The sequence below is a fragment of the Colletotrichum fioriniae genome (genome assembly GCF_027942845.1).
Source record: "Colletotrichum fioriniae strain IMI 355084 chromosome Unknown scaffold_7, whole genome shotgun sequence".
Classification (NCBI taxonomy): domain Eukaryota; kingdom Fungi; phylum Ascomycota; class Sordariomycetes; order Glomerellales; family Glomerellaceae; genus Colletotrichum; species Colletotrichum fioriniae.
In genome coordinates this window covers 1,403,617-1,430,800 of record NW_027076843.1, presented here as the reverse complement: position 1 = coordinate 1,430,800, position 27,184 = coordinate 1,403,617, and the positions used below count along the sequence as shown (strand labels likewise).

Sequence of the window (27,184 nt, the reverse complement as noted above, 5' to 3'; positions counted from 1 at the left end):
GGCAACTGGATCACTTTATTCTGCCCAGGTACCGACCAGAAGCATGGGCAGAATCCTTCTGCAAGAAAGTGCCGTCCTATAGCCCTGACCCCTGAAAACAACGTGAAGCCTGTTAAGAGACGAGCCCCTGGACAACGTGGGAATGACGAAAAGGTAGGAAAACTGGGGAGGGAAGACCGTGTGTTCTTGGTTAAACACATGCGAGGCATGGGAGGGTGGTGAACACTATGCGAGGGTTTGATGGAACTCTCCGTTCGGCCGCCATTGCTTCATTCCTAAAACGGCGGCCAAGGAGAAGTCCGCATATATGTCAAACGAGATATGCAACCGAAAAGGGAACTCGATCATCCACAGGAGAGGCAAACGAGTGAGTGGACTCACTGGACTGACAGGAAAGGATATCTGATAGACCTGCAAGGTTCACAAAAGAGGTAAATTCTTCGATGCCACGAGGGATGTCAGGCAGGCAGGCCCCTGGTCTCTCACCTGTCTATGTATGCACGTTCCTGAATTATTTCGTACTGCAGCTACTGCCATTGCTCGCCGCAATGTTGATCGCCTCGTTTCCCAAGTGAAGAGGGAAAAGAAAGCCCACAATAAGTGAGTGTTTTTCCACGCTTTGTGGACCGAGGTTGCTAGCGGCCAAAGGATGACAGGCCTCTGCAGGTCGAACGACGTTCATGATTTCGGCGTCGTTCTCCACTGAATTATGCGATGCCCTGGGACGAAGTGACATGGCTGGATGGGGATCATCCCGGATTGCTTCGCCCGGTGCTGGGATCCGACTTTAGAGGTGCCTCGAATGGGCATCGGCTAGCACCCCTCCTTCGGCTCTTCAAGACTCCAAGAGCCACTAACACTTTTTTCTGTCGCTGCCCAGCGTTGATATCCCCTGGTCGGCCCGGGGCTTTTGTTGTCGGGAGATTTCATGACGGCTTGGCCTTTGATTATGTGGTTGTTCTTACGCATTCAATTCCGCATCCGGGTTTTGGCCGGCTTTGCCCTTGAAGCTTGGAGCTTTTGCGAGAGCCAGGAACACCAGACTTTCCAACAAGGGCTCGCTTGCCCCCCTAGTCGAAGCCTCGGCAGCCGCATGCGTCGCAGATGAAATGCATGGCGTGTGGGATTGGGGGCGGCAGAAGGGGATCGAAGGAATGCTTCGCGTCAAACGATCGGCCCCGGCCGGTTGAAGAATTCCCCTGAAGAATTCCCGAATTCATCGCATCAGAGCCAGACATGTTGTGCGTTTAAAGCCTGGCCAACCCGTCCCCGTCCACTTTACTCACAGACATTTTCGGCCTCCCACCCGCCTTATGTCTATGAAATACCAAACGGGTAGAAGAAACACTAGAGGAAGGATGCACCCGTCCCTCCCGACAGTTCGTTTCTCTTAGACGGGCGGGAAAGGGAATTGACTTTTTGACTTTCAACGGTCCTGTCTCTTCTAAAACGACGGCGCCATTATCAACCCTGACGCCACGAACCCGAAAATGGCATGAGATGAACTTCTCAACACCATAACCGCAACGACACTCAGAGCCGGCCCCGCTGCCGACGAGTGAAGCCCCCTTTCTAGCGGTAGGATGACCGAGCAAGAATGGCACCTCAGGTAGAGTTGTTCTCGGGTTCTTCGGTCGTCCGTCACAATAGCGCCAGCGAGGACGCTAGCTGGGGAGAACGTGGCCACCGCCAAACTAAAGCTGGTTGCTCATTTCGCCCCTCAAAAAGCAGACCCCGAGTCACGTCCCGTCCCTGTTCCCGATGTCTGTGCTTCGGCGATAGCACGAGTGACGAAAGGATATTCCTGGAAGACATCCAAGCCCAACGCGTGGTCGCTGATCACAACAAGCTCCTATCTGGAGTCTGTTCCACTTGTCAAAAGAAGTTTGTTGTCGGGTACCGTTGAGTGTCCCCTCCAAGGGACCAGAACTGGCGAATAGTGAATACTTGGTGACTTGTTCAAACTGGAGTCGTCCATGACCGTTTTTTCTGCCATCTCCACCTCACCGAAACAGGGACAGGCCTCACCGTGAGGCGACTCGTTTGGGAAAACCAGTCCGTGGTCTACTGCAACAGATGTTACGTTCAATTGAGCTCCCGAGGCTGGTCGGCGGAGTCGGTCGTTTGAGATACACCGCCGCCTCTGAAGTTTACCCAATGCAACCCGCAACTGGCGCCACGAGGGGTAGGATCTCCAGAACCCCTCAGGAGGTGCTTAGTACATGTAGAAATCTGCATCTCTTTCAAACCTACTACTAAACCTAACTTTTGTCCAAGCCACCTTTTTCTTACCTCCCGGAACCGAACCAAACTCAAAGCAGCTTGTTATACACTTGCAGACAGCAGAGCAACAAGGCACAAACGAACTACACACACAAATCACATCATGGCAGCCACAACTACCATCCAAGTCCCCCACCTCGGTGGCATCACGGCCGGCTACCGCCTTTCCGGGGACAAGGTCGACCCCGCCAAGCCCACCGTCGTCCTCATCAACTCCATGTGCACAACCGTCTCGCTCTATAACGACCAGTTCAACAGCAAGACGCTGACGGACGCCGTCAACCTGCTGGCCGTCGAGCCGCTCGGCCACGGCTCCACCAGCTGTCCGGTCGAGCACTTCACCTACTGGGACACTGCCATCATGGCCCTGCAGGTCATGGACAAGCTCAATGTCCAAAAGGCTTTTGCTCTTGGCACGAGTCAAGGTGGATGGATGGTCACCCGTATGGCCATTTTGGCCCCTGAGAGGGTACGTTTCGATGCCACGTGACATTCAATGGCCCCGTTACACTGTAAATTTGTTTTCCTGGGATCGCGATTCCTTTTTGACAAAGAGGATCGGTGTTTTTCCATGGGATTATTGAGTTTTCTGGACTGTGCTGAACTCCATCGAATCTAGATTCTGGGTCTCCTGCCCTTGGGCACATCCATGGACTACGAGTCAGCCGACTCGCGTGTCAAGGGCTGCTGGGATCCCAAGGCCCAGCTCCTGGCCTTTTACGACGGGTGGTCCAGTGCCACCCCGACGCCGGACTTCGTCGTTGACGATATCTGGTGCGGCATGGTTGGCAGCCTGGGCTTCTCAGGCACTGTCCCACCCGAGACCCTTGAGTTCTGGACAAAGACCCTTAAGTCTGTCTACAAGGGTGATGAGGGCCGCAAGAAGCTTAAGATGGCCCTGGGTAACCTTTTGTCGAGAGACGGCCTGCTGTTGAGACTGAGAGACGTCAAGTGCCCCGTCTACTGGCTCCAGGTATGTGATAATCCGGCTGAATGTCTGACTTGTATCTCTGAGCGCCTCGTTAACGAAATCTCAGGGAACCGCCGACCCTGTTTTCGGTGTCAACATCCCCGGTGAGCAGATCAAGCTCTTCACTTCCGCCCCGGAGGCGACGGTGACGTTGATTGAAGGCGGTGGCCACTACTTGAACGCCACCAGCCCGAAGGAGGTTGAGGAGGCTCTGCTGAAGATGGTGAAGACGTACGCCTAAAACCGAGTCTTCGTTGTACTTTTTTCGGGATGAACTATGGCGTTATGATCATGAGTCGTGAGCACGATAGGCGAGAAAAGCATGCAATGCTAAATGGCCCCCAAGTAGTATGCTGGGCAAGAAGCACGTAACATAAAGTATTCGTAGCAATCGTGGAAGATGAATGAAAACCCCAATGCTTGATCACATCTGAACGTGGTCCGGGTGTGCCCCGGTCAAAAATCCGTCAGTATGGGGTCCAGTCCGTATCCCATCTGCCATCCCAAGGAGGAAACACAATGACATGTCATCTTTCCCAAGCGCCCAGTCGCCAGTCAGGGGGGTTTCCACGCCGATCTAGCGATCCGAGCGTCAGCTATTGAAAAGCCACCTCAATTGCGACGTTAACAGACCCTCATCCAATGCGACCAGACCAATTGCCTCAACAGCGCATTGATGAGTGTCCTAGCTTCCAGCTTTTCAGTCATATTCGGCCATGGTCCGGTCGTGACACACGCACTGCCGTGAGGCTGAAAAGTCGTCGCCACACTACCGAGCTGGGTTGCGATTCCTATATGGCCGGGGAACCAGGTCCGGGCTGGCTCTTCATTAGAAAATAACCATAAAGTCGGGGCTTTGCTCGAATGGGGAAACACTGGCAACGACGGGGAGCCCAGCGAGCGAGCGATTCGCAGCGAAATAGGCGACCCTACGCGCGTACTACAGCGTTGGTTGGCTGATTGTCAGCCGATGAGTCGCACGAGCCAGAGTCGACCTGTTGCCGCGAGTCATTGGGAGGCAATTTGGACTTTGGTTGTGAGTTATCACAAACCATCGCCCAAATACTCGCAACTGTTGCAGCTGATCTATCATTATGTTGGTGAACAGTGTGTGAGAGTGTCAAATAATACATGACAAAGTCATCTGCCGCTCATTTCATCAAGTCCCGACAACCTATTTTTATCGACATGACTACTATGATTGCAATGGCAGTGGCTGCTACCCCTGTTGCGCTCATGGGCAACAGCATAAGTCTCCCTTCTTATAGCTACTCTGATGTACGTAAGGCAGCAGTGACAAGAAAGGGGAGTTCCTATGTCTTAGTGGCGGATTGCGTGATTGCGGATACTTCACGGGCAAACTCGTTCCCCTGGGAGTTGAGAGTTTGGATCGACGTCTATCTTAGGCACTACTGTAAGGTGCCTTCCAATGTCTTGAGCAAAACATTTACTGTACTTATATATATTCAACCCACAAGGACTTCTAAAGTAAGAGAACGCTTTGCTTATTTCCAGTTCCAAAGACACGCCCATAAGCACCCACAGAGAAAATCAGAAATATTCCGACTCGATAATAGCCTTCGAGGCGATCCGCCGGATGAACGATGAGCCCCCAAACGGTCTTCGGAGCCTCGCTATCTTTGCAGAAGAAACACTGCTCTGTCCTTCGCCAGTCTTCACAATTGAAGACTGTTTCACTCTCTGGAAAAGGGAAAGACCTCCCAGGCCCGTCTCGCAGACTAGATAGGTATCGCAGTTTACCCCAATTATTGGTCTTGAAACAACAACTAGAAGTCAACAAGAGCTTCATATGGCCTGGCTGTTGAATCGTAGCGGCGTCTACGGACCAGTCAAACATGCAGAGGCCACTCCCATCAGAGAAGTATCCGATCGGGGGGTTCCCCTTGCGTTTGGGTTCGATGTTCACATCTGAGGGGAAATCGCCCAATGATGCGTGCATTCGAAGGTATGAATTGGGATTAAGTCGACCGAACGGGCTGCGCCATTGCAATTCCATGTGAATTCCGGTAATGGTGTATTCGGCTCGAACATGTGTTGGCAGTGTGTCTGATAATGACATGAGCTTCTGGTTGTTTGAAAGCTTCTCCTGTGGCCTAGGATCGTCCACATTGTAACGCCGACATGGCAAAACCTCAAACGGCCGTAGCTGAGAAACCCAACTCCAAGACGGCCCAACGTAAGGCTTTTGATCACTCTTCTGCCGGAGTGTTGTCTCGAGGTTACCAACATCTGGGTTGAGTATTTCCCAAACAAGCCCGTGTTGCAGGTCATTCATCCATAGACCGGCAAGGTAGGTGTCTTCCGTAATCTTGGCACATTCCTCGGCCAATCCTGCTATGCCAGCTAAGAGATCATCTCTGTAGCTCCACGATCTTGTCTGAATCTCCAGTATCTCTTCCCATCGGGCGTAGGCGTTGCGTACTCTACGCCAAACGTCGATAGGATCATTTGGCTTCGGCTCTCGCGCTATGTTGACGAGAGGTCTCAAGGATCCGTGAACGACTGACCCGAGGTTCACGTATGAATTCTCAGATGTTGAGCCGTTTTCGCAGGCAAAGTGCCACAACCCAGGCCCGATAAAGAGCAGTCTGGTTGACAACATGTTCTCCTGAAACGTCCAGCCCCTGGTTTCCCATACTGCCTGCTTCAAATCATTAATCAGTGCGGAAGAGTTCCAGATAGGCTTCCGATCATCCGAAGATGGGAAGAATGTGTAGGTCCCGCGTACGCTCTCGCGTCTTTTTGACTGAAATGGCACGTCAAAACCCGAGGCCCTTTCACCAAGGTACCCCTGCAAACAGGACGTAGACGCCAACGGACAAATGGTCAGAGTCGAGCAATAGTAGACACGACCCATGGTCAAGCTTTCCGTATTCCAGTCTTTGACGTCTCCTTGAATGATGCACAGAGCATCCACCCAAAGGTATCGTAGACCGAGAGCTCTGCAGGTGATGGCGGTGTCTCTCACAACCGGACTCATAGAGTCGAGTGGTATACCCCTAAGGTGTTCTGCTATATTCTCTCTGGTGGTCTTCAGCTGCTCAGCTGCATCTTCTTTGGAGCCCCAGCAGTAACTAAGTGTCACATACTCAACTCCGTGAAGTTTCTCTTCATTTTCTTTGTACAAGATATCCGAAGTGACAAGGCGAGGGACGTCTACGTCAGTGCTGCCAACGTCTATGAGCCTTGTTGGAATGAAAGCCGTGTCTTCCTTGAAGTGATCACACTCGTTCTGGCATCGTTTGAGCTCGTACTTCATCCAGTCGATATTGGTGGGATCAAGGAATCGAGGACGTCGCTTGTCGTCAACTCGCAACCAATCCGAAACACTGTCTAGCTCAGATGGGAATGTCAGCTCGGGCAACAGCGAGGTCGAAAATTTGGAAACCCACCGCTATCGGATTCGATATTGAAGGTAATAGCCGCAAGAAGCTCCTGCTCGGGGCGTTTGTATACTTCACATCGCCAAAATACAAGACCTTCCTCGTTCGGTTTCGAGCCAAACACGTCTCTGTCAGCACCCCATATGTATCCGCCATTGATATAGACATCTCCCCTATAGTCTATACCACGTTTAATGACGTGTTTTCGGACGAAAGTACACAAATGGCAGCCTTTCTCAGATGACTCAGCCAGCACCGGCAGTGAAGGCAGCGAGTCTTTCCACTGGCAAGGCGATCCCAACATAATCATCTCACCCCCGCCCTCAGCTTTGTGTCTCAGTGTTACAGAAGCCTCCGACGTATCAGAACTTCCCTCGACGAAATCATCGATGCTATCGTTCAAGAGAACGGGGAGACATCTTTCGCAAAGGGCTGGACCTCCTAGCGCCTCGAAAGCGACAGGTAGCGAAGGCGACATTAATGATTGAGTTGTTAGAGTACAACCACTGGTATGAGTTTCCGTGGGGGTATGTATGAGAGCCAGAGTTAGTGTTCATCACTATTGTAGGGACCATATAGAAGTCATAACGAGGTTGTCGTCGTCGTTGTTGTTGCCTAGAGTTTGAATGAGTGATTTGTTCCAAAGCGGGGAAGAATCCCTGCTCCATTCCTTACCACGGCATTACACATCATTGATACATGAACAACAAATGGCATTGGTGGGCAGTTCAGCACCGAAAGCGAGTTCACATCACTGTTCTAATTTAGGCACCTCACCAAATTCTATGCGTCAGTGAGCAGGAAGCTTCTGTATGATTGTGGCACCTGAAAGTGGTTACAAGAGATGTTATCGACTATTGTTTCTGTTACTTCTCAGTTGAGCTCTCGTCTGGCCCGTATGAATCTAGAATAGAAAAGATACAAGCCACTCAGTATTCCATATGCAAAAGTCCACCACATCACGAGCAGGAGCCCGCTCATCTCCAGGCCAATGTAGTACTTATTCGAGTACCTTGTCACATACCCAGTACCCCACGTCCAAGCAGCAATCAGCATCACCAGTTCAGGTCTGCTCTTCCTCAGATCCATCCTGAGCGTAGACAGAATGGCGAGTTTCATGAGCGGATAGAGGCCCCAGGCGACAAAGCATGCCAGCTCGAGATGAAATCCAAAAACGCTGAGAGTCCCCCCAACACTTTCGATGAGCGACGAAGTCTTGGGCGAGGTGAAGGGCAGTAGAACTTCCCATAGAGCCTGTTTATGTAGTAGTCCGCCCCGCAAGAGCTTGGAGTACGCGATGCAGATGGCCACGATATGTGCCGCTCTCGCGTGAAGATACTCGGCGCATCCCAGAATCCATACCAGATAAACGACAAGGGCGGCAATCTTCCGCTTCTCGGCTGCCCTGGCCTGAACCTCATCTGCACCCATCCCTCTCTTGCTTGTGCTTGGATCACCTGGCTTGACATGGCCATATCCCTTAATCGAGCCCAATTCCGCAGCAGTGCGGACCAAGATGCGCTCAAAAACGATAGTCCCAATCACATCTCCAAGAAGCTTCCATGCCCCTTGCGGCGTAAACACTCTTCCGAAAAATCCAATCTGAATTTCCTCCTCAAGGAAAAGCGCTGGACTGCCCACAGCAAGCTTCAGAGTCGCGATTGGGCCCCCGAAGGCACCTACGCCCAGCGCTGGCGCAAGCATCCTCCTAACGTGATTCACCAGCACTGCAAACACCACGACCGCGAAGCTGTGCGCATATCCGTCCCCAAGTAGTGACTCCGCTGCTGGTGCGAAGCTCGATTGACGCACTGGTGAAATGAGACGCGCGAGCCGAGATTGATCGCCTACGCAGGGCCGTACAAGGTGGTCAAGCTGTGCCAGCGCGCTGTACGATGCAGCTGGGATCAGAGCGAATGGGTCATCGGAGAGAGACCTGTCGGTAGCCCTTGGGTTTCTGTGCCGGGCGGTTATTGTAGAGAGCTGTTCCTGCGGTGGTGTTGTATGCTTAGATGCTGTTGGCAAAGGATTGAAGCGAAGCGAGTCTGACCCCTCTGGCCGTCGCTGGCGAGAAAGTGAGGAATCGGCCATCGTGGCCTGAACAGGGTTTTCCGCGCTGGGAGCGTCGTGAATGAGGGCGGATGTCCCTCATTCGATCTCTACTAAAAGGTCAGAGACTGAGGTAGGTCAATTGAAGCGACCACGGTGAGTGTTCGTTCCAGTAGTTGGGTGATATGAGGCTGGATTTGAATGCAAGGGGAGAAAGCCACAACACAAATGAGTTTTCCTTTTTTTTTCCCGTGCTGACTCAACGCCAAAGAAGACTAGCTCACTGAGACGTGAGTCCACCAACCAATTCCAATGGCCGGGATAGAACAAAATGAGGTCAATTGATCTCGCAAATGGTTACTCTCCCTACTATATCACCCAGATGATACTGACTACCTTCTCAAGGCCAGCGGGCCCGCAGTGTAGTCTTACGGCGTCAATCCCCCGCCAGGCCCCATAAATCCCGCGCCGGAGTGGGGTGACCCGCGGCAATTTGTGTTCAGAGACGGGAGTCCAATCGCCACGCCGAAGCTTAAAGACGAATTCGAACCCGGTACCGATTGGCTTAGGCTAAACGCGTTTAAGATGGATTATTCGCATAATCTTTTGAATCAGGTGTCAGCGCTTGAGTATTATTACTAGTTCGAGATCCCTTAGAGTCGTCCATTTGAGCACTACATGCGTTCGATTATCGCTTCCTCCTCGGTCAAGTTGGCCTCGGAATCTCAGCAGCCAGACGATCCGCCGTCGCTCTGTGTCTCATACTCCCCAGAAACTGAGTCACTTTTGTGATCCCCCAGGGTGCTGCCTTAGACCGTCGAAGCTATCACCAAGCTAAGCCATGTCAAAACCAGCTTACGTTGTGTCACCGTTTCGCAGATTCTCGTCTAATCTCTCTTGTGCCTAAAGGATCTCGTCTGAAGGATCGTGCATATCGTAGCGCACACGTGATGGAACTAGCCCCTTGCCCCTAATCCATTCAACTCATCTCATTGTCAGCATCAGGGCTCAATCTCATTCTCACTCGCATTCTCCATTCCAAACTCACACTAACATCGTCAAGCCCGCCTCACAAAACCGCCTCGATGGGGCCAATACTCACCGGGCTCATCGCCCTCCCGCTCCTCTGGATCGCCTCTCATATATGGACTCTATACACGAACTACAAAGCAGCTCTCACCGTAGGCTTGCCAATCATAATATGCCCATATGACCCAGAAAATGTAAGCACGCAGAACCTGCCTCAACAACATCTCAATCGTCAATCGATGACCTCTCAACTGACACATCTCAAGCTCCTTCACGTCGTCCTCTCTGTCCCTTTCCGGCCTCTCCTCAAGCGCTTCCTTCCGTCAACCTTCTTCGCCACGGTAGAACTCACCATCGTGGGCTGGGAGTTTCGCGACAAGTCCGCCGTTCACGACCGCGTCGGTCCGGCCTTCATGCTTGTTACCACGGGCCTCAACCAGCTCATCTGCGCCGACCCGACCATGGCGCACGCCATCCTGAACGGGCGGCGAGAGTTTGTCCAGCCGGATATCGTGTGCAAGGTCATGGGGTTCTTGGGTTCTAACATCTTGACGGTACGTGGAGTGCCTTCCACAAGCCGATCAAACCCCTGTTTTTGGACCTCAACAGATTTGGAACTAATGCTGCTGAGTGTATTGTTTCATAAATGGTGGAAAGAATCCCATGCTGATAACATTCTCTCATCTTTCAGTCCAACGGTGAATCCTGGTCCCGCCAAAGACGCGTCGTAGCCCCCGTTTTAAACGAACGCATCAGCCCAGAAGTCTACAAAGCCACAGCCAAACAAGCAGAATCCTTCGTCAACGACATTCTCTCAAACCCTTCCACCAGCACCCCTAGTCTCACCACAACAACAGCAACAACATCAACAACAATCCAGGGCCTCCGCACAATCGCCATAAACGTCCTCACAAAAATAGCCTACGGCGACAACAAGCCCTTCGCTATCACCCCTCTCCCCGGCGACCCCTCGGCACCCATGTCCTACGTCGACGCAATCTCTCTCTGCACAGAACTCCTCGACCTCGCCGCCTTCATCCCTATCCCCATCCTGCGGCTCCCCTTCATGTCCAACGTAGTTCAGACGCTAGGGGCGGCGTTACATCGACTGCCTGGTCTGACGGTGGACATGCTGGATCGTGAGAGGCAGCGGCTGGCCGAGGTATCATCTTCGCATGGTCTTTCGGACGAGATTTTGGCCACGGCAACGGTGGGAAAGACGGATACGATTATGAGTATGCTCGTCCGCCTTTCAGACCAGGAAAAGAGCCGTGCCGTTGCCTCAGACAAGGAGCCTTCCTCGAAAGCTAGCACCAGCGTCAACAACAGCATTAGCAATCCCAAATCATACCTCACAGAAGAAGAAATCGCAGGTAACCTCTTCATCTTCACCGCCGCAGGCTTCGACACAACGGCGAATACCCTAGCATACGCCGTCACTCTCCTCGCAGCGTATCCTGAGTGGCAAGCCTGGATCCAGGCCGAGCTCGATGTCGTTCTGGGCCCTCCCGCACCATCACCATCGTCCTCCCCGGAGCAGGAGGATCGAGAATTGACAGACTACAGCATTGTCTTTCCGAAACTGACGCGGTGTCTTGCTGTCATGGTGAGTCTTTTCACTGTCTCTACTTTGCCCATTACCCGGTCTCCTCCCCTCTCCTTCCCATGTCTCTCGTCTTCCTTGTACTATCCACGAGCCCTCTTTTCCACAGCCCTATGTGGAAGAAAAAGACCCTTTAGGTAGACAGAAGTTGAATCAAGTCTATACTAACGAACCTCTCCAAGTTCGAAACCCTCCGCCTTTTCCCGCCTCTAACCCATCTAATGCGCTCAAACACAACAACGCAAACCCTCCCCAGCCAGATCTCAAATCCAACGACACCACAATACTCAACATCAACCTCACCACCATCCATATCCAACTCCTCATACACAATCCCCCCTTGCACAGTCTACATAAACACAGTAGCCCTCCACACCTCCCCCAAAACCTGGGGCCCCGACGCTCTATCCTTCAAGCCAACCCGATGGCTCACCACACCCCAGTCATCCTCATCCTCCTCATCACCACAGCCTCACAACCAACCTCACCGCGGCACATTCCTCCCCTGGTCCTCAGGCCCCCGCACCTGCCCAGGCCAAAAGATGGCCCAAGTCGAATTCGTCACCGTCCTCGCGACGCTCTTCCACCAATGCACCATCGAGCCAGTCCCCGAAGACGGTGATGAAAGTACTACTACTCAATCAACGACAACAACCGAGATGGCAGCAGCACAGGCTAGACAGAGACTATTGGACTTGATGCAGGATAGCCAGCCTAGGCTGACACTACAGATGAACCGTCCCGAGGATGTATGCTTGCGGTGGACCAAGCGGTGATGGTGACTACCTAGGTAAGACGTGGATACCGACCAGGGTCACGATGTAAGCGCAGAAATACAACACTCTTGTGAAAGAAAGAATATTTCAAGTTCTATTTTGATGAATCGATACCCTGAAAGCACTGTCTGCCATAGACTGAAGTGCAGTGCCAGACTTTTTCGCTCGTAGCTATTCAACGCCATTCCCACCCGTTCCCGCCGCAGTTCAGAAACTCTTGGCGGGATTAAACCAAAATTCCAGATTCATTGCCTGCTTTGTTCACCCCCATCGTACAACGCGTCATTAACATCCCACATCTTAGGGACGTGGGAGGCAAGGGTATTACAATAAGCCCATCGGAGGGGCTAAATATGCTACATTAGGCCAGATTTCCGTTGATGGCAAATTTCCTGGATCGGGGACTTTTTTCTGGTCTTCACCAGCTCCTGGCAGCGATTGGCTTGATGATTGCTAGATTCCTCAGCCAGCACGATTCCGTAGACTGCTGGCTCGACCAAAGCCCGGCAACCATTTTCGTTTGTGCAAGGGCGCGCCACCGCTCGCAGAGTTGCTGGTGGGCGTGGTTTCTGCCGAAGCAGGCGTTCCAGTCGTGTTCGGCAGGTTCGGAGCGTGGTTTGCCATAGGTGTTGCCGGAGCTGCAGGACTGTGATCATACACAGGCGCACCCTCGTCAAAGCTGCCAGAACGAGCGGGACGAGGATTTCGTAAGATGGGGGGCGGTGTCGCGCTGGCTCTATCCTCCTCACCTGGGTGGTTTCGCTGCACCCATGATGGGACACCCATGGGAGCGGCTTGGGTCGGAGTTGGTGCCGGTGGCTCGGCTACCGGTGCTGAATGTTGGACAGGGCTCGGAGCGGTGCTGCCTCCGATGGATCTTCTGAAGAAGTTCAACCGATGCCCACGGGGCGCAGCAGTCGAAGAAGGGGGATAGTGGCTGCTGTCCTTGGAGCGAGCACCAGTCTTTGGATCATGCTGCGGGCTATTTGCCACCGCCTCTGCCAGCTGGATCATTTGCGCATCAACACTGTTGCGCCTGGATCCGCTTCGTGAAGGCGACTTGCGAAGTTTGCCGTTGATGGGCATATTCTTCGAGGAAGTCTGGCCTGTTTTAGCACCCAAGCTCGACCTCCTATTTGGCGGAGGCAGGGGTTGGACCCCATCCTGGAAGAGAGCATCCTCGGCCGGATTACGTTGCGGCGGAGGGAGGCCCGGGACCTCGAATGCGCCACCAGATGAACCGAACATGCCAGCCGTATTCCATCCGCCGGACGGAGGAAAGCTGAACAGGTCCGGAGATTCACTCCGGTGTTGAGCAATGTACTTTGGGTCCTTGCCTTGCTGTAGCCAAATGTCGAGGCTTGAGTCAAGGGAGTGCATCGAATCTCCATCAGAGTCCCATTCCATTTCCCTGTGGTTTGATATTGTCGTTTCATCTGCCGACCTCGGACGGGGAATCAAAGGCGGCCGTGAGTCGAAATAATGAGCACTGGCTGGCTCTTCGTGTCCAGCAAATGCAGAGGATTGGGTATGTTGGAATACCGGTGCACCTCCGCCATGATCCCCCTCATCATCCTTGGACGTTCCCCTTGACACTGATCGATAGCTATGTTGATCCGACACAGCTCGTTGCTTCGAGAGCGTGTCGTTTGACGTCTTGAATCTTCGAAGCGTTGATGTGGAGATGGTGTCTGGTGTCGGAGGAAGACCTTCACCGGGGCGTGAAGCTGGCGCATCTGTTGTCACTCTCCGCAATGCTTCACGCTTCGCGTCCTTAGCCTGCTTCTGCGAGTGTCCTCTTCCTGCCATCGGAGAAGAGTCTTGGGCGGGCAGACTGTCCAGATAGGTATGATCGAGCCTCGCTAGCTTTTGGAGAGGCGAGGTGTGGTCGATGATATCGTGAAGCGACTGAAACTGACCTGGACCAGGAGCCCGACTAGTTGAACTGGACCTACTCGGGCGACTGGATCGTGTTGACATGGTGGTTGGTGGTCTTTGTATCCTCGACTGGTCGCTTCCGTATGATGCCTTTCGAGGTGGCGCGGCGTGTGGTAAAGCACCATCCATAGAGTGTGGCTCGTCTGCATCGGCCACAATCGTTCGATCCTGGTCCTCCTTTTCGCCATACACACTTACAAAGGAACTTTCGCTGAGGACGCTCAGGCTCGGGCTCGTCATGCCATTACCACGACGCGGATCCGTCTCATCCACTCCCTCCGTGTTGAGCCTTGGTAAGCTGAGTAGGCTACCGCGCGAGCTGAGGTAGACTTTTCGTAGGTTCTCGGTATTTTCGGTATAGTCCGACAAGAAACTCGGCATGCGGTTGAGCGTCTTGGCATCATCTTCAAGTCGTGCCAGATCCGCTATTCTAGGCTTGGGCGTGGGGCTTCTGAGGCGAGATTCGAGGTCGTCGAGGGGTAGGAAACCGGCTGCGTCGACCATTCGGACCATTTCCCGCTCCTTTAGTAGCGTCTCAACCTGGGCCTCAAGAGTCACTATCATCTGGACCGCCTCCTGCACAGCCTTGTCTCGCTTCTCCAACTCATCGAGTAGCTTGTCGTTCACGTCGTCTATCTGTGCTTTCTCGGACTCGAGGGCGTCGACACGCTCTTCGAGCGCATTCTGTCGTTCGCGGCGGTGGAAGAGCTCAAGCTTCAGGTCAAAGTTTTGCTTGTGCAAGGTGGAAACAGTCTATCGGGGCAGCTATCAGCAAGGGTAGTGTACGAACATGTAATCCAGGGCTACTTACTGCTTCCATCTCCTTAGCGCCCATGCCTTTACCCTTTGTAGATTCTCCATTGCCTCCACTTGATCTTGGCCGACGTCCATCAACGGACTCGCCTTTCACGGGTGAGCTTTGCGCGTGTCTTGGTGGTAATTCTACGGCGGCGGCCATGTCTTGTGTTGACCGTACCGCGGCCAACCTGTCGGCTTCCTCCCTTCTCCTCTGGAGTTTGTCCTGAAGATAGGTGGACGCGGCGCTCTGCCTTCCAGAGTCGGAGACTCGGTCTCTTGACACAGCGGATCCAGGCCGAGAGGTCACCATCGACGGAGTGCAAGAGCTATGATGGAACTTGTGGGCAGGATGAGCACTGGGTGGTCTTGGCGAGGTAACGAACTGTGAAGTCGAACTATTTGCGCTTCGAGGGGTCCGTCGGGTCGCACTGGTACTTGTACTTGATCTCGAAGTTGGACGTGGGTAGACCGGAGAGGGAAGTGACCTCTCGCGGTCGCGCGACTGTGTCCGCGCAAGACTGTCCATCGTGTCTAGGGAAAAGAAACTACGGCGTGCTGTGCTTGATCCGATTGCACGAGAATAATCGCCCGTATGCAAGTCGACCTAGAAATTCGTATTATCAGACGACTCTTTGGCCCAAAGGATCACGCCGGCAGTCGGATTGGAGTGGTGAGTGACCGAATTGGGCGACAGCAAGACGTCGTGAATTAGGATGATGCCTGTTCGAGGTGCAGAAGCGCGAATGGCAGTTGCGTCGAGCTAACGCAGCTGAAGGGGGGGATGAGCACGGGAAGGGCAGCCGACGTCCTTGGTAACTGAATAATAAGGAGAGGAATCCCTGGGGACGGCGCGGCAGCGAGAGGAAAATTGCAGTAGTAGCAAAGCCGTCGAGTCGTGGCTGTGGATGCGCTTTGAAGGTATAAGAGAGCTGCTATTGCGAGAGAACAGGCCGGGACCTGGTTTCTGCAGCTTTGAGCCTACGCGACTGCTGATGGCGGCATGTGGTGGAAGTGCCGTGGAATGCTCTTTCTTTCTGGGTGATACGGAGTACTGAGGGGAGAACCGACGGGCTGTCTAGACAGGAGGTTTGCGTTACGTCGGATGGCTCGCCATGAACCGATGGGAACGTGGAAAGGCAGGGCAAGCGGGTGAACTCTCGAGTCGGGTCTTTTCTCTCCCACAACGTCGGATCGGCAGTTGAGTCCAGCGTTGGAGGTTGGGCCGTGTCGCAGACGTTGTACCGCCGCAGCGCAAATGTCTGTCGCGATGGCGCAGGAATGTCTCAATTGACGAGGGGCAGCGATGCTGGAATGTCTCGATTGCGTGGTGCTTGGCGGGACAAACGGAGGGTCCTGATCGCAAGAACCCGGGCAAGCTGACGAGAGAGGCTGGGAACGCAGGGCAAGCAAAGAAATACTGGGTATCTGGAACTGAGCTGAAGTAAGGAATATTGATGGTGGTGGTGATGATGATGATGTTGATGATTGCTGGCAACGAAATGGAATGGTCCTTAGCCAATTGCCACCGTCAATGTCGTGTCCGCGAGCAATGCTGGTGTTGCGATGGACAACAATGTCGGCGTCTTCTAACAAATGACAGGCGACCTGGTCGATAATGGTGGAAAAGTAGCTAGACTGCTTGAGAACCTCGCTCCGAAAAAAAGACCCTTGAGCTCCAGGGAGCAGATAGCGACCGATCGACGGGGCTATCTTGAGAGTTTATGTTGGCCAATTGAAGTTTAGCGATGCGAAGACGGCGACAGGGCTCGTCTCTTGGTCGAGATGACTGATGATAGTGGTGGCAGTGGTTGTGGTGACCCTCGCACAGAGAATCTGGCGATGACAGTTCGTGGAATGGGAAATGGTGAATGGTGAGGATGACGGAGCAGGTCGCACATTTCTTTCTGTGCCCTCTCTCTATTGCTAATGATCGGCCGCGAGTCGGAAAAAGAAAGAGACAGCCACGGCTGGCGGCGCAAAGGGAACCTTGGGTGACGGGAATACGCACACGCACACGCAGGAGAAGGAAGGGGAAGGGCGTCTGATGCAACGGAACAAAAGTGACGAGGGTAGCTGCAGGGGGCTTAAGGGTGTGGAACTGTGTGGATGTGACGGGACCAACTGCAGGCACGCGGGGAGCCAAAGAGCAGCAAATCCAATGTTGAATTATTCGCCAATGGGCAGCAAAGCGAGTGACAAGATGTGGGAGACCGCAGACCCTTGCAGGTGAGAAGAGTGGGATGAGGTGGGATGTGATGGACCAGACGCGATGGTTGGACAGAGGTAGGAGATGCGCAGCCGAGCCAAAGGCCAATAGGTGCAAGGGTCGCGGTGGGGGAAGGGCCCGCGAAGGTCGTTGGACGGTTGGAGGACGCGATGATGCAAGATGATTGTTGGTGATGTATTCTTTAGTGTTGGTGATGAAGTTGGTTGGAAGTTGGAGGCAACGAGAATGAGCCAGATGGCTGGAACAGTAAGGCCGTATGAGAGTGAGAGTGAGAGTGAGAGTGAGAGTACCTTAAGTCTCAGGATGAAGATGATATGTGAGTGAGCTACAATGGTGTGAGAACCTCAGTTGAGCAAGTGCAAGTGCAGGTGGAACAAGGTGCGCCTCTTTCACGGTCCAATGCGTCAAAAGAAAGACATCAGACCATCAATCAAGACCCAGTCGAGTAGAGAAAAGACGAACAAAACTAGCGGAATAGGTAGGCGCAGATGCTTACTGCAGGTAGACCACGTTCTTGCTTTTTCTCATCCGTCAGCGCGCCTCTTCCAAGCGTGCGGGCCAGCCCAATTCTCAGTGTCCGAGAACATTGAATCGAATCGTTCAGCCAAGCGGTTGCGCGGCGCGCCTCACTCTGATCGCTTGGTGCCCGATTGTCCGTCGCTCTCTTCTTCGGTCCTGGTCGGATCTTCACCAAACCTTCATAATTGGCGCGCCCGCGCAAGCTTGCAGGCTTGCAAGGTCAGGAACAGGAATAGCATCGGACAGGGGAGATTACCTGGCGCAGAGGTCGCCGCTGTTAGTGCCGACCACCGGCACCCGTCAGTCGCTAGTCTCTCATCTAGCGGCACGTTGCGTGAGGAACTACTCACAAAGCGTGTTAGCTAAGAAAGTGAAAAGCATGAGCACGCAGTACCTAGGTAGTGACTTTGCCATTGATCGACATCTCCAGCAGACGCAGTGACATGAGTGAGTTGACTTCCAGGTTCTGGGAAGCTGTTTGGGCAGCAACGAAGTCACGAGACGAATATGTCGTGTTGGTGATGTTGTTGACGCTGCTATCATCTCATCCTCATCCAATGTTTATCTGACCACCCAAGTCTTGCTCAGCTCGTGCAGCTGTCAGATCCTCTATCCCTCAGGTCGGTAATCGATCGCTATGACCTCTGCTCAGACATTGTCAATCTTGCATTCCTTTGCGGTGAAGATGCAGATGCGTAATGTGGAAATGCCGACTAATATGAGAAAGCTTGAAGCTCGGGCATTTTCTCATCGATTTATTTTTCTTTCCTTGTTTTTTTTTCCCTAATGGGCGCCGGCGCTAACAGCCACTACAAATGACCCGAGCTTCCCTTGCATAAGTCAGCAGTTTTGACCTGTGTGCGTGATTATGTAAGAAGCCCTGGTCATTTGAGTTTGTGCACGCGTTATGCAGGGGTACGTCCCTCTGGTGGGTCCCCTGCACGCCGTCCAATTCCTCCGAGGTGCCATCCTTGCTGTTCTTTTTCGCTCCTCTGCATCTTCTCCCTTCACGCCCAATAAGAGGCGATTCCAACGTGATGGAAGCAAGGTCTTCCCCAGTTCCCCGACTGCAGGCTGACTCTGCCGTCCAAGTGCATCTTCAAGGGGCGCACCATGATCCATCACACTCGCTCGCAAAAGGGGTAACGAAGAGGGGTTGATTTGAGAAAGCTGCAGGCAAGATGTCGTCGTGTTTCTCTCCAACAGCAAGCCTTGCTCGCAAGAAGGAGGTTGGTGTTAGAGACAACAGCTTACAGTTCCTCGCAGATACCAAGGCAGTGTCGTACGAAAGACGGATATCCGGCCGCCGACTGCTACGTCCGTACCGAGTCTCATTTCTCATCAAGAAGAAGAAGAAGAACCGATGGCGATTCCAGGGTCTAGGTCGCAGTCGCTTCCCTTACTACCACCGTCAAAGCGCAACAAGTCCTATGGCTGCCCGTCGATAGACATAGCGGCAGGTCACATTAGTACCTGATATTGACAGCTCCCTCATCTCGTACAAGGCCGATTGGGTAGCGCCACGACGCCGAGCCGTGAACCGCTCCATCTCCGCCCATTTCGATGCAACTGCTTCCTTCGGCCAGAGCCGTCGGCTTTTGACTCTGCGCCGTCTGCTTCTGCCGCGTCAAAGTCTGCAGTAGCTCCTCTATCGAACTTCTAGCAGACTATCGTACGGATACACATCATGCCAGGCTCATCAAACGCTCCCCGACGAGCTCGACGGACGTCGCCTTCAATGTTTCTTATCTGTCCATGACTTGAGACTCCGCGTCCCAGATTTCTCTTACAACAAGCCAACCCATCTCCAACGCCATCTCGCCACCAACGTAGCCCAATCTGCGACCTCTACGGATATGCCCGCCAAACTACGCATCCTACGGCCTGCCCAGGTTAGTTCCACGCATCCAACAGACGCCTCCGGCCACCGTCCCCGAGGCCCAAGGCCCCCCCGCCCACACCAACACACCCAAAACACCAAAATAGCGTTCCCGGAATCTGGTTAACGTTCCGCTGGCCCCACCAGCCTCTGCCCAAAGACTGTGCGCGCGCCTGGCCCGGTTGCCTTCTCTTGCCCTTGGTTTGTCGTCTTCATCATCCTCTATCTGAACCGTTCTGTCCAGTGTCCACACCATGCAAGCCCGATCGATGTGAGGGAACCAGCAGATTGAGTTCTCCCTTCCATGTCCCTCCATGACTCGAAGATCCTCGCGTGACACGCAGCACAGGAAACGAACCGGTGCAGCCGTTGCTCGAACTCAAATTGCGAACCGGCGTCTGGAGTGCGGCCCGCGATGTGACAGAGGACACGCCCGCCGCGCCCCGTTGCGCATGCCCGACTTAGAGCCGGCGTGTACGCTTACGCAGCGGCCGATGAAACCTCAGGCGGTGAGCTCGGCGGTCTACAAGTCCGCAGATCAATTAAGAATCACTTGAAACTGAGAGTGCCGTCTGTCACGTTTCCCTCCTACCGGTGTTACTCGATTAGATTGGCTGTGTCATCATGTCTTCAATCACTGTCACACCTCATAACGTCAAGCCTCCATGGGGAGGTGGAAGTTTCCCTGAATCCGGGCAAGGAAGCACTCAATGTGAAGCACTGCAACCAACAGAGGATTCAATATCCCTGTTGTCATCAACCCCGGACAGCTCGCTGATTGCAAGGGTACACGGCGAACACGAACGCGACGCCAAATGCCCCTCCAATCTTGCATTTCAATGTGTGCTCCAGAGCTGCTACTGTCGACTCAGACATACGACATCAACGTCGCTAGAAGAGAGTATCTGGCTACCTATTTCATATATGTCCGTGTGACTATCTAGACAGAGGCCAAGTCTGATTTCGCGCACAGTGCGGCGTGACCCACTCGTTTCCGCCTTGTGGCATGCGAGCACTTCATCTTCAGACAATGGTACTGTCATTCTCAGCGAAAAGATAACCCGAGCGCGTCGCATCGGCCTTACAAGCCACTTAGGCTGTGATCCCTCTGGACGCCAGATTTGACTCTTCCGTGTATGGAGGACAAATCACTACCTAAACGGTCTAAATTCCTGTTGATGCTTGGTCACGAAGGCGAGTTGTCAGGCAGAACGCACAAAGCAGGGCGGGCATCAGATATTGAAAATGAAGGCCAGTTGAGGTATACACCAGCAGATAAGCGTAATATTATCTATACAAAAGGAAGAACAATATGGCTTGCCTGGTCTCCTCCCAAGTGCAGGACGTGCCGACCCTTATTCAGAGTATGATTCTTCCCGAAATTACTCACGGCAAAGCTCTGTCCGCTGACGACAACCCGCAGACTCTCGCCGGTCTCGTATTCGACCCCTAGCGCCCAAATCCCAATGTCCAGCCTGACCACCTCACCCGTCGGGATTTTCTCCTCCTTCTCGTGCGGATGGAACGGCCAGTGTGGGTGCATGCTCCTGGTCTCGTCGATCGCTCGGTGAGAAGCCCGGAGGATGCCCACGGGGCCCTTGTACAGCACGACTTCCGTCTCTTGTTCCGGCTTGAATTTTTCGAACGAGTCCACGGGTATGCCCTTCCAGGGAATATTGAGGTTCTTCATCTGCTTGCCATCTTTGTCGAGCTTCTGTATCATAACGTACACATCCATGTCATCATGATCTGGGCAGGACATATACAGTACAGCTTTGGGTAGGCCCATGATGTTGGTGGTTTCGGTGAAGGTATGAGTAAAGCTCACGTTCCCGCCAGACTCTGAGTCGTAGCTGACCGTCGTCTTCTTCTCTGGCGCAGTAGTGGAGATAAGCGTCTCTTCCGTGCCAAGAAAGAACTCCTTGTACTGCGTTCGCGCCGGCGGGAAGTCATCCTCTACAATGTTTTCAATCGCCTGGGGAGTTTTCTCACCAAACCGCAGTAAAGACATCCTCACCTTGGGCGTCTTCTCCCATCCATTTTCGACGCCCTGAAGATACCGGTCAAAGAACGCAAATAACTCATCCTTGGCCTGCGCGTTCCCCCAAAGGTCAAACCACTCCTGCCAAGGATGCCATCTCAGCCACTTCTCGTTCGACTGCACCTCCAACCAGGCCCGGATGGCACCCATACCGTGCATCGTGTTCGTCCACGTGCCCGTGATATAGGTCGGCACATTGATCCGCTTCATATCTGGCCTCTTGTCGTTCCACCAGGCATTAGCAAGCGGGTGCCGCGCGTACATCTCGCGAAAGCTCTCGATTCCGCCGCGACCTTTCAGCATGTGCTTGATAATGAGCTCGTCAAACAAGTCGCCAGCGTACACGCCTCCCCGCGCAAACTGCTCGCGGTACAAGTCTCCGCACCCTTCCCACGGCGCAATGGCCTTCAGGCTCGGCGGCCGCAGCGCCGCGATGAACCACTGCGCGATGGCGAGGTGCGAGTTCCCGGCGAGCCCGACGTTGCCGCTGCACCAGGACATCCCCGCCACGGCCTCGATGGCGTCGTACCCGTCTTCGGCTTCTTGGCCGCCCATGATGACCATTGGCGTGTTCTCGTCGCCGCTGTTGAAGGCGCCGCGCGTGTCGATGTTGACAATGGCGTAGCCGCGGGGAACCCAGTCCGCCGGGTCGGGCGCCTCGAACTTCTCCAGCCCGGAGAGTGTGCCAGACGGGATGCCGAGGTTCCATGGGGTCATGTAGCCCAGCGACGTGAGGCCGTTGAACTTTTTGCCAAAGGGGGACCAGCATATCAGCGCGGGGACCTTCTCTGTGGTGTTTGATGGCCGGAGGACGTCTGCGTAGAGCGTCGTTCCGTCCCTGACTTTGATGGCGACGTCGTGCTCTAGTAGGATTGCGGAGGGCAACGGGCGCGCATCTGGATGTGGGTGTTTCCAACCCACGGGCAGGGTTTCCGTGTGTGGATTGAGGCCATCGTAGCCATCGCGACCGGCTGTTGGCGCATTCAGTGGCTCGATGGGCACTTCGATGCCGGAGAACCTAGGAGACGGCATTGTAGCAACGGCCTTTTTCTCTTGCTAATTTGATTTTAGGTCAGAAAGCGCTTTGCTACAGAGTGTCCAATGAGACCATTAACCTCCAGTTGCAAGTCCCGGTCTACTTGTACAAACGCCATCTTCAACGGCTTCATGACTTCGGTTGGCACAAATTCCAATTGAGTCTAATTGAGTCTCTCACCCCTCCTCTCCCGGTCCTCCGCGGTAATGAGAGGAAGAAGTTACTGTTCCGGCCGCCCACAGGGGTGGGGTTGGAGTGTCGTCCAAGTCGGGAAGTAAAGAGGCCCGCCAACTCCCGAACCGAGCGACCAACATTGTACCAGGCTACCAGCCGATGCCGAACCGAACCATTCCCCTCGAATGTGCTATGCTAGTGTAGTGAATATCCCCCACCACTCTCCCGCCCCGTACCGATGGGATTAAGCTAGACTATTCCGAGAGACTAGGAGTAGTTGTCGGGAGGATAGCGGAACATTCTGTAGAGTTATTGCATCTGCCCGAGCTTAGGGTACTAGTCTATGAACTTACGGCTCGGTGGGCAGGAAGTGTCTTGATCGGTTGAACACTTGAGGTCATCAAACATCCATATTGCCTATAAACACAACGATCCATTCCATTCAATATACACGAGTAATATTTCGAAACAAATTAGTTTTACTGAGGCATTGAATTCACACATACCCTACTCAACAGAAAGTTTCTTATCTGACGCTCTAACCATGGTCATCGCAACCGACTTCGCGAAGCCTTTGGCGACCATCCCGGTCCCAGACGGAAAGAAGATTGCCAAAATTGCATCAGCCACGGCTCCCTTGAAGCCTCAGCCGGCGGGCCCCAACAAACTCTTTTCTCAAGAAGATGCCGTCTTTGGAGACTTCCGCGATGATCTCCTTCGGGACGGCTTCGTCGTAGTCAAGGGCGCTATTCCGCGCGAAAGAGCAGACGCCTACGGCGAAGAAATGATGTCCTACCTCGAGAACTTGTACGTACCTCATCACTCACCCCAGACCTCTCTTTCAATTACACGCTAACAAGTACAAACAGCGCCGGCGGTCTCGGCTTCAACCGCAACGACCCCTCCACCGTCAAAGAATCCAACCTCCCCATCATCACCGAAAAGGGAATGTGCCTGGGCTACGGCGTCGCCCACGAGTCCTTCACCTGGGCCGTCCGCCAAGAACCAGGCCTCGTCGACGCCTTTGAGAAAGTCTACGACACACCCGACCTCATCGTCTCCTTCGACGCCGTCAACATGGCCTTCCCCAACCGGCCCGACGTGAAGCCAAACAATCCCTGGCCGCACCAGGACCAGGACCCGGAGAAGCCAGGCTTCCGCTGCCTCCAGGGCCTGGTGAACCTCCTGCCCAACGGGGACCGCGACGGCGGGCTCATCGTCTGCAAGGGCGCGCACCTTCTCTCGGAGGAGTTTCACGAGGCGTTCCGCGGGGAAGAGGATAAGATTTGGGCTTGGACGAAGGAGTGGTATGGGTTTACGGACAAGGGGATGCAGTGGCTGAAGGACCGCGGGTGCGAGTGGATCAAGGTCAACGCGGAGCCTGGCGACCTGCTGTTGTGGGATAGCCGGACGCCGCATTATAATCTCAGCCCGGAGGGCACGTCGCCGCGGTTCTGCGTGTATACTTGTTATATGCCGGTCGTCGAGGCTACGCAGGAGGATTTGGTAAGGAAGAAGGGTGCGTTTGAGGAGTTGAAGAGCACGACGCACTGGCCTAATGCGATGCATGTTGGCGGGATCCCGGTGCTGAGGGATGGGGAGCCGTGTCCGTACAACACAGGCAAGCCGAGGCGGGTGCCGGAGCTTTCGGAGAGGGGGTTCAAGTTGACTGGTATTCCGTATATCCAGGGTGTGCCTATTGATGCTTTGGGGGAGTGAGTCTGGGTTTTGTGAGAATGGGGCAGATATCCGTGGAGGATTATGTTTTGATTGAGCCATCAAATTGTTTGTCTTCATTGTTTGAAGCAAAATGTCATCCGTTTATTTTCAATCAAGTTTTGAATACTCGTTGACTTTGCTCCTGGAATGATTATTTTTTGTGATATAATAACGGATTGACGAGGAAACTCGAAAGACCAACTTACCACATTGTACATGCTCTGAACCGAAAAAACACTTGATTGGAATAAAGGCTTTTGTCCTATGTGATGACTGCCTGTGGTGAATTCGAGAACAGCACCCGAGAGAATCTTTAAGAAGACTATATCTTATCGAGTGCTGGATGTCGTTAAGATATACAAAACTCTTCGATTCTTCGATTCTCGCCAACTCTAATCCTATCCACGACTTCTAATACATAAAATCTAAACGACACGGCTTTGATAAGGAACGACTCAGAATGATGCGTGATTTGAGCTACCATTCAAATGGGGTAAGTTGCAGGCACATGATGAGGGGCACACTAAATCCGGGCAGGCCACATACTCAAATTCAAGTACACCTGAAAGTTGAAACACCGTATCTGCAATTCAGAGTACCTGCCTAATCACGCTATAGATAGTTCACTATACATCTCGGATAGCCCTAGTCATATTTACGGACTACTTTTGTTTCGTCACTCAGAAGCGATCTCAGGCCAGATCTTCTTCGTAGCCCACATCCTGATACGTGACCCAAATAGATACACAGGAACAGTGATAACACCTAAAACGCCAGCAATGATGGCGAAGATATTCATGGCACCCTGATATCCAATAAGGTTGATCAACGGAACCGTGGAGTAGCTAAGCCCAAACGAGATGAAGCCGCGTCCTGCACACAGCACCAAAAGAAGCGGCCCGGCCTTGCTTGGAAAGCTGTCGATGGCGTAGGTGATGCCGACGAGGTTCGCTCCCAGGAAGGCAAAGTATCCGAGATTGTACGGGGCCACGATGGTCATCCAGTGCCAGCGGTTCGGGTGCGCGCCTGCCTGTCCAAAAAAGACACAGGAGATAATGGCTGATAGGATGGGGACGCTCAGGATGATGAGTCTGTACTCAGGCTGCGATTACGACATGAGTTAGCGTCGACTCGATACAGATATTGAAGGGCGCGTAAAAGTTGCTCACCTGGAAAGTTCCGCTCTTCCAATTACTCATGGCGCGCGCAAGCATATCAGATCCGTAGCCGAGGAGAGGTACTAAGATGACACAGTCGAGCACTTGAACGAGTTGAACATATCCCAGCCAGTCGTATTTGAATGTGTACGGAGGGGCCATCAGGATGGTCGCAAATGTCGAAGCTTGGTAGACGTAGATACCCAAGAAGGCACCGTTGAGTAACAACATCCAGACGATGTTCGGTAGCAAGAGTGATTGCATCGTCTCCTTGTAGAATATGACTGTGTGTTTCCACTCGGGCTTGAAGTGGAAGATTCTCAGATTATGGCGCCAGGTTCGGGGCCCAAAGACTTCGGGTTGCAGAACATGGTTTTGTCGTGTGAGGACTTGGATGATCATCTCGTTGTCGCCGTTTGTGTTGACGTTGCCTTCGTCGTCTAACTTGAGATGTACCGCGCCCCCTATAGTGAACTTGTATTAGTATTTGTGCCGAGCAAGAGCACGTACCAGCTGACTGGGGCCCCCAAGATTCAGGCGGAACTTACTGTCGGCATCGATTGGCCGATCATATTTGGTTTCTACGGCAAAGAAGAAAGCCAGAGCAAGGATAGCGGCGTTGATGAAGGTGATGATCAGGTACCACCACTTGAGCCCCACTGAAGGGACGATGTAAGCCGTCGCAACGAACATCGCCGCCGTGCCTACAGTTTGAACACCAATGAACCAAGATAGCTTGGCGCTCCTCTCGTGGAGGAAATGAATCTCTTCAATTATGAAGGGAGCGAGTGCTTCACTTTGACCAGCGGCGATGCTGTAAAAGTTGCGACCAGCAATATGGCTGCTCAAGGACGTCGAGAAGGCGCACCATAAACCTGACAAGACCAGCAGAACCAATGATATGAGGAACACGGGTCGCCTGCCAATCGTCACGCAGAGCGGCATGGAAAAAAGGTTTCCTATCCCCATGAACAGCGTCGGATAGGTGAGAAGGTCCGTGGCTCGCGTGGCATCTTCGGGAGGGTACTCCTTCAGCACGGAGGGGAACACGGCGCCTAGCCCGGATGTGACGAGGACGGCGATGGCGGAGTATGAGCCGACGACAAAGATGATGAGGTACTTGTGCCATGTCGGAAGGTTAAGAGGGTCTGTCTCCCGCCGTTAGCATTAGGCGTGTCCCGCTTCGCTGCCTGCACCCTCCAGTCGGCGAGGGTCTTTGGGCAAGATAAGAAACTCAGTAGCCTTACCTTTGGGGTCAGGACTAGGAGTGGGAATCAAGACAACTGAACCGCCTTGGAGTAGCTGCACGGTTCCGTATGTCTGGTATTCCTGCGTAGTAACCTTTGTGGCCGATCCCTCGATGGTCTCGACATGTGGCCCATCATCTTTGGTGCCAGGCATGGTCGGCAACGTAGGCAGAAATACTTCCAGCAACTTATAAGGCGATCGGCTTTTCGGCGTGAGGCGAGCAGGAAAGTTGATGGGACGTTGAAAATTGTCGTAGCACAGACCGAAGCAGCAAACTTAAAGTCGTGATGCCGGCAATGGCCGGTTGAAGGGGTTCCATGCTTCTGGCTATATA

General features: G+C 53.4%; 6 protein-coding genes across 6 annotated transcripts; 3 read left to right on the top strand and 3 right to left on the bottom strand.

Annotated features, from left to right (window-relative positions):
• Positions 1–2,386: 2,386 nt before the first annotated feature.
• On the top strand, positions 2,387–3,494 carry N0V96_006556 (uncharacterized protein; the record flags this gene model as incomplete). Its single annotated transcript, XM_053195020.2, has 3 exons — positions 2,387–2,752; positions 2,903–3,256; positions 3,321–3,494. The coding sequence occupies 3 exons, from the start codon at positions 2,387–2,389 to the stop codon at positions 3,492–3,494; spliced, it is 894 nt and encodes a 297-aa protein (XP_053047591.2).
• Positions 3,495–9,974: 6,480 nt separating this feature from the next.
• On the top strand, positions 9,975–12,114 carry N0V96_006555 (uncharacterized protein; the record flags this gene model as incomplete). The annotated part of the gene is made up of 3 exons (XM_065757754.1): positions 9,975–10,289; positions 10,427–11,341; positions 11,782–12,114. The coding sequence occupies 3 exons, from the start codon at positions 9,975–9,977 to the stop codon at positions 12,112–12,114; spliced, it is 1,563 nt and encodes a 520-aa protein (XP_065613671.1).
• Positions 12,115–12,576: 462 nt separating this feature from the next.
• N0V96_006554 (uncharacterized protein) lies at positions 12,577–15,010 on the bottom strand (the record flags this gene model as incomplete). The annotated part of the gene is made up of 2 exons (XM_053195017.2): positions 12,577–14,805; positions 14,864–15,010. The coding sequence occupies 2 exons, from the start codon at positions 15,008–15,010 to the stop codon at positions 12,577–12,579; spliced, it is 2,376 nt and encodes a 791-aa protein (XP_053047588.2).
• Positions 15,011–20,766: 5,756 nt separating this feature from the next.
• On the bottom strand, positions 20,767–22,548 carry N0V96_006553 (uncharacterized protein; the record flags this gene model as incomplete). Its single annotated transcript, XM_053195016.2, has 1 exon — positions 20,767–22,548. The coding sequence occupies one exon, from the start codon at positions 22,546–22,548 to the stop codon at positions 20,767–20,769; it is 1,782 nt and encodes a 593-aa protein (XP_053047587.2).
• Positions 22,549–23,270: 722 nt separating this feature from the next.
• N0V96_006552 (uncharacterized protein) lies at positions 23,271–24,445 on the top strand (the record flags this gene model as incomplete). Its single annotated transcript, XM_053195015.1, has 2 exons — positions 23,271–23,533; positions 23,596–24,445. 2 exons carry the CDS (start codon positions 23,271–23,273, stop codon positions 24,443–24,445), a joined length of 1,113 nt encoding a protein of 370 aa, XP_053047586.1.
• Positions 24,446–25,121: 676 nt separating this feature from the next.
• On the bottom strand, positions 25,122–27,003 carry N0V96_006551 (uncharacterized protein; the record flags this gene model as incomplete). The annotated part of the gene is made up of 5 exons (XM_065757753.1): positions 25,122–25,547; positions 25,615–26,066; positions 26,151–26,416; positions 26,471–26,750; positions 26,850–27,003. 5 exons carry the CDS (start codon positions 27,001–27,003, stop codon positions 25,122–25,124), a joined length of 1,578 nt encoding a protein of 525 aa, XP_065613670.1.
• Between the last annotated feature and the right edge of the window lie 181 nt (positions 27,004–27,184).